Genomic DNA, 6,549 nt, shown 5'->3' on the forward strand with positions numbered 1-6,549 from the left:
GGAGAGCTATGGCCATCCAAGGGGGAAGCTTGGCCCTGCAGCTTGGAGCCTAGGAGAGGGGTCTGGGCTTGAGGACAGGAGGGTGTTGTCGGCACACAGATGGCACCTGAAGCTGTGATGAGGGCAAAACACCCACTTGCAGGGGGACTAGGGCTGGAAAGAAAAAGCAGGACGGGGTCTTGGGGGGGGGTTGCATGGAAGGGGGAGATTGGACAAGATGGCCACAGAGGGCTTTTTCTGAGAAGCAAGGGAGAGAAAGGCTAGGTAAAAAAAAAAACACCGAGCCCGGCCGTCCCCAGCCTTGGGCCTCTTCAGCTTCCATCTCTTTGAACAGAAGAAACCGAAACTCGTGTTACGGCCATTTAGCCTATTCCATATGCCGAGCGCATCCTGAGTTGGCGTGCAGACTTTATTCGTACTGCACAGCTCCACTGCTTCAGCGCCAACCCGACAACTAACTGTCAACCTCCTGCAACCCACGGTCTCAATTTTCACAATGACAAGGGGAGGCCGCCTCCTCGGCGTCACTCCGAGGTAACAGCCTTTCTCTCGGAGGCCTCCACGGAGCTCCTCAGAGCGAAAGACCTCTCCAACTACGGGTCCAAGGACGGACCATACCGAGTTGCGCGGAAACCACACTGGTCACGCGCCACAAAAGGATTTGCCGGGTGGGCTGGGGGCGGGGGCGAGCGGAAGACTCTCCTGCCTACTTCCATTGGTTTTCCACGCCCAATTCGCCTTTTCCATTGGCTGAGGGAGGGTATAAGCCCGCCTTCCCGTTTGCGCACGCGCAGAGGGCTCCTCATTTATTGAGCAGGCGCGGCCTCGTGTCGGCAGGAGAGTGGGCGGGGAGCGAAGCGGCGCGCGGAGCGTCGCGGCGCTCGGCTGCTCTTCGCGGGTCCCGCCCTCCGTCGCGGCGGCGCGGTGCACGCTGGGATAGGGAGCGATCTCCGAGCGAGGCAGCAAGATGGACGCGGGATTCTTCCGCGTAAGTAGCAGCGCGGGTGTCTTAGGGGGAGGCGAGGGGCTTGTTTGTCAGGCAGGATGGCGGGGGTGGCGGCAGGGGGACTCTGTCCTCGTCACACGGTGGCCTGTGGAGCGGGGCCTCAGTGATCGTCAGGATCCTTTCGGTGTGGGTGGGCGCTCCCCCCTGCGCTGCGGCGGAGACCGGTGCGCCCCTGCGCAAGTCTCCTCCTCCCGGGATCGTCGTCTCTCCCCCCCCCCCCCACCAACCCCAGCCTTACGCGGTGGCCGGAAAATGGCGGCGGGAATGGGCCGGAGCCGAACCTGGCTGCCGGGCTAGCGGGACCCGCGGGCCGATCGCTGCTGCCGGCCACCGGCTCCTGAGGCCTGGAGGAGTCCCGAGGAGGAAGTCCCTAGTCGGGGGTTGGGGCGGGGGGAAGGCCCGAGGCGACGCCGATCGGAGAGTATACGGTTTGGGGGGTACGGCCCATGAGAGCTTGCTGGGGAGAGGTGTCTTTGGAGGTTGCTTTATTTATTTATCTATTTTTTGAGAAAGCGAGCTCCGTCCCGTCCTCCTCCCGCAGGGCGAAGGCGCGGGGTCAGAGTTCGTGGGTGCTCCCGCCTGATTTGATGATAGGCCTTCGGGGAGGAGGACCGAGAGATCCTGGGGGACTTGGAACGTCCGGGCGGGCGGCTCGGTTCCGGCACGGGGGTGCAACGAAACGTCTGCGCGCCGGTACAGAGCAGGTTACGGTGGGAACCCTTCCCGCCCTTCGTCGCTTCCCCCCCCCCTCGGGGTTACTCTAGGAAGCCGAGGTGGGGGGGGGGCGACGAAGTGATTCTGTCGGACCCCTCTGCAGGAAAAGGGAGGTATCTTGCTGTAGTTGGTCCTCAGGGCCCAGACTTTTGTCATTTATTAGGCTCGTGTGTAAGAACCCGTTTTTCCACTCAGGTAGGAAATTCGCTTCCAGGTTCGAGATCTACATGGGTGGGAATGGGACACTTGTAGCTAGGATGACTTTTTAGGATCTGCAAAATTGGTTCAGTGCAGAATAGAGCTATTCTAGACACTGTAGTTGGTCAGAGCCCGAATTGCAACTTACTGCAAATACAGGTTAATTTTACACCCTCCATGGGGCGTGTAATTTACAACTTTCTACGTGTTTTTAGGAGAAAAATTCGAAGGGAAGGGCCTGGGCTTTTAAGTAAAGAGATGGCGTGGTTGGTGATGGAGCTCAGTGGGTAGAGAGTTTGTCTAGCATGAGGAAGGTATTTCTGATATTTACAACATCCCTGTCAGGTAAATTTCATTGACTTTTTTTTTCCCGGATCCTTACATTTCATAGTTGACAAAGTAATTTATACATGTTTATGGGATAAAGTTTGGCATTTCACCATGTGTATACACTGTAATGAACAAATCGGGTAGAGAGCTTGCCTGGCAACTCCCCCCATCCCCCGCCCAAAAAAAAAAAACCCTTGATGCTCAAAACTAGACATTTGCAATATGATTTTAAACATTTGACCTAAAACACTTGGGTAGATACTTGTTCATGGTTATGCAAACAATTGGTTTGTTACTTACGATGGAATGATAGTTTCAAATGAGCGTGCCAAACTTTTTTATTTTTGTTAGAGAGCTTGTGTGCACCAGGGCCTCTGGCCAGGCAAAAGTTTGTCACCTTGTGCATCTGGGTTATGTGGGTTCTGGGAAGTCGAACCTGGGTCCTTAGGCTTTGCAGGCAAGCACCTTAACCGCTAAGCCATCTCTCCAGCCCTATTTTTGGTTTTTGAAGTAGTGTCTCTTTCTAGTCCAGGCAATCCTCTCTTACCTCTGCCTCCCCAGTGCTGGGATTAAAGGCATGTGACACCCGGTCCAAGCTTGTCAAATTTTCACACTGCTCATGAGCTGTGTCCTCTTTGCAATTTTGTAGTACTCATTATTTCCAGTGGGAAAATGTAACATTTTGAAACAATTAAAAGTCTGCTTTCACATTGGCCCTTTATTTCCAATGGAAAGGAGATTGAATAAAAGCAATATGTGACAGTATGTAAGCTTTCGGGTGAAGTTTGCTTTCTGTAAAATGGCCTCTAGCCAGGCGTGGTGGTGCACTCCTTTCTTTAATCCCAGCAGCATGGGGCAGAGGTAAAAGGATAGTCATGAGTTTGGGGCCACCCTGAAACTACATACTGAATTCCAGGTCAGCCTGGGCTAGAGCAAGACCCTACCTTGAAAACAAAGTGGGGGGGTGTGGAGGTCAAGAATCTTGGAGCGTCCAGCTTTTTAAAGAAACTGCCTACAAGCCGGGCGTGGTGGCGCACACCTTTAATCCCAGCACTTGGGAGGCAGAGGTAGGAGGATCACTGTGAGTTCGAGGCCACCCTGAGACTACATAGTGAATTCCAGGTTAGCCTGGGCTAGAGTGAGACCCTACCTCAAAAAAACAAACAAAAAAAAAAACAACAAAAAAAAAAGAAATTGCCTACAATTCCTTAAGTGCAGAAATAGTGGTTGGAGCAGGAGAGGCTCTTTGGTTTTTCAAGGTAGGGTTTTAACTTTAGCCCAGGCTGACCTGGAATTCACTCTTTATTCCCAGGGTGGCCCCGAACTCAGGCAGTCCTCCTACCTCTGCCTCCTGAGTGCTGGGGCTAAAGGCTTGAGCTGCCACGCCTGGCTAGGAGAGACAGGGTCTTAGTTTGAGTACCCCAGACTGGCCTCAAATATATAGTAATCCTACTGCCCCAGCCTCCCAAGTGCTGGGTGCCTGGCTCAGTGTAGGAGTTTGCTGGATTTAAACTGAGTTAAAGAAATTTGGAGCAGATGATAAACAGTATTTCAGTTAAGGTAGAAATGGTACCTTGAATTAACTGAACAATTTCCACATGTCAGATCCTTGGTGTACATCAGTTTATTTTTTACTTCCCCGTCCCCATACCCTCACTAGCCCAGGTTGACCTGATATTCTGTAGTCCCAGCTGTCCTCGAACTCTTGGTGATCCTCTCACCTCTGCCTCCCAAGTACTGTGATTAAAGGTGTTGCCACCGCTCCCAGCTCTATGTGTACATCATTTTTGTCTTGGGGTCAGGGCTCACTCTAGCCCAGGCTGCATTGGAATTTACTGTGTAGTCCACACCCTGGCCTGTTTTGTTTTTTGTTGTGGTGGTTTGGGCTTTTTTGTTTTTTGTTTTGTTTTTCCTAGGTAGGGTCTCACTCTAGCCCGGGCTGACGTGGTATTCACTGTGTAGTCTCGGGGTGGCCTCAAAGAGTGATCCTCTTACCTCTGCCTCCCAAGCGCTGGGATTTGGAGATTTTTTTTTTTTTTCCAAGGTAGGGTCTCACTCTAGCCCAGGCTGACCTGGAATTCACTATGGAGTCTCAGGGTGGCCTTGAACTTAAGGCGATCTTCCTACATCTGCCTCCCGAGTGCTGGGATTAAAGGCATGCGCTACCAGGCCCAGCATGGATTTGGAGATTTTTGAGACAGTGTATCCTCTAACTGGGGATGGCCTTGCACTGATTTTTTTTTTAAGTATGTTATTTATTTGCAAGCATAGATAGAATGGGCAGACTAGGACCTCTAGCCACTACAGATGAATTGCAGATGCATGCGCTACTTTGTGCATCTTGCTTTATGTGTGTGCTGGGGAATAGAACCCTGGTCTTTAGGTTTTGCAGACAAATGTCTTAACTGCTGAGCCATCTCTCCAGCCCTTTGAACTGATTCTTATGCCACTTTCCCTGAGTGCACAGGAGTGCATTATATGATACACCTAGTATTGGAGCTTTTGTTGTTTTTGTTTTGTTTAGACTTTGCAGGCAAGCATCCTAAGCACTGAGCCATCTCTCCAGGCCCTTGTTTTGTATCTTATTTATTTTTAATGTTATTTATTTGAGAGAGAATGGGCACGCCAGGGCCTCCAGCCGCTGCAAACAAACTTCAGACACATGTGCCTCCTTGTGCATGGCCCTTACGTGAGTCCTGGGGAATCGAACCTGCGTTCTTTGGCTTTGCAAGCAAATGACTTAACCACTAAGCTGTCTTCTCCAGCCCAATATTTTTATATATTTGAGAGTGAGAGAATGGGTGCACCAAGGTCTTCAGCCACAGCAAACTATTCCAGACGTATGCGCCAGCTTGTGCATCTGGCTATTTTGGGTCCTGGGGAATTGAACCCAGTTCCTTTGGCTTTGCAGGCAGATGCCTTAATTGCTAAGCCATTGTTTTGTATTTAAAGCATAGTCTCACTCTAGCCCAGGCTATATCTGGAACTTATTCTGTAGCCCTTATTATTATTCAGAGTGATGGGATTAAAAGCATGTGCCACCACACCTCTTTGTATTTGTGGTTTTGTTGTTTTTGTATTTTCACTTTTGTTATTTATTTATTTATCCTAAAGTTATTTTATTTCTTTGAGAGAGAGTCTGATAGAAAGAATGAGTGGGCCAGGGCCTTTAGCCACTGTAAATGAATTCCAGATGCATGTGCCACCTTGTGCATCTGCCTTACATGGGTTCAGGGGAGTCAAACCTTGGTCTTTTGGCTTTGCTGGTAAGCCCCTTACCCACTAAGCCATCTCTCCAACCATGTTGTTGGTTTTTTTTTGTTTGTTTGTTTGTTTTTGTCTTTGCTTTGAAACTAGGTCTTATATGTCAGGCTGTCCTGGAGCTCTTATAGCCAAATATAGCCTTGCTTTTCTGCCTTTACTTCCACAGGGCTGGGATTACTGGCGTGTGCACCACCACACCTGGTTTGTGGATGCTAGGGATCAAACCTAGGGCCTTATGAATGCTAGGCAAGCTCCTTGGTCATTTGGAGATTTTTGAGACAGTGTATCCTCTAACTGGGGATGACCTTGCACTGATTTTTTTGGGTGGGGTTTTGCTGTGAACCAGGCTGACTTCAAACTTTGAACAATCCACTTCTGTCTCGCTAGAGTCAAGTATTGGAAAACTAACACAATATAGTCCTAGGGTGCTCTGTTGTCCCCTGTGCTCATATATAGTCCTATATATAGTTTCTCCTGGTTTTCAGAAGACAAAACCTCAAATATTTTAGTGTGTTCTCATTGAAACAGAAAGCCATCTCTAATAAATAAATAAAAATCAGAAAAGGGCTGGAGAGATGGCGCTTGCCTGTGAAGCCTAAGGACCCAGGTTTGATTCTCTAGGTCCCACATAAGTCAGATACACACGATGGCTTCTTTTGCAGTGGTTAGAGGCTCTGTCGCTCCCATTCTCTCTCTCTCCCTCTCTTTCTCTAGTAAATAAATTAGTAAAAATGAAACAGAAAGCCTTGTATATTAGCATAAAAGTGTAAAATAGGGCTGGAGAGATGGCTCAGCAGTTAAGGTGCTTGCCGTTAAAACCTAAGGTTCCCCAGTACCCACATCAAGCCAGATGCACAGTGTGACACATTCCTTTGCAGTTTGATTTCAGTGGCTGGAGGTCCTGGTGCCCCCATACTCATTTTCTCCCTGCCCCCTCTGTCTCTCTCCTTGCAAATAAACTTTAAAGAGGTGTAAGCCACGTGTGGTGGTGCACACCTTTAATCTCAGCACAGGAGACAGAAGCAGGAGAATCGCTG

General features: G+C 49.7%; 1 protein-coding gene across 5 annotated transcripts in view; it reads left to right on the forward strand.

The window, feature by feature from the left end:
* Positions 1–944: 944 nt before the first annotated feature.
* Srrm1 (serine and arginine repetitive matrix 1) overlaps positions 945–6,549 on the forward strand; it is a 35,747-nt gene continuing 30,142 nt past the window's right edge. For 4 of the 5 annotated variants that reach the window (XM_004657507.2, XM_045148986.1, XM_004657508.2 and 1 more), the window contains exon 1: positions 945–988. In XM_004657507.2, the coding sequence (XP_004657564.1) occupies positions 968–988 (21 nt within the window). In that variant the 5' untranslated portion in view covers positions 945–967. Of the gene's footprint in view, positions 989–1,892; positions 1,916–6,549 lie in introns of those variants that run through there. The other variant, XM_045148988.1, reaches the window with a different exon arrangement.

This window comes from Jaculus jaculus, chromosome 5 (genome assembly GCF_020740685.1).
Source record: "Jaculus jaculus isolate mJacJac1 chromosome 5, mJacJac1.mat.Y.cur, whole genome shotgun sequence".
In the NCBI taxonomy this organism is placed as follows: Eukaryota; Metazoa; Chordata; class Mammalia; order Rodentia; family Dipodidae; genus Jaculus; species Jaculus jaculus.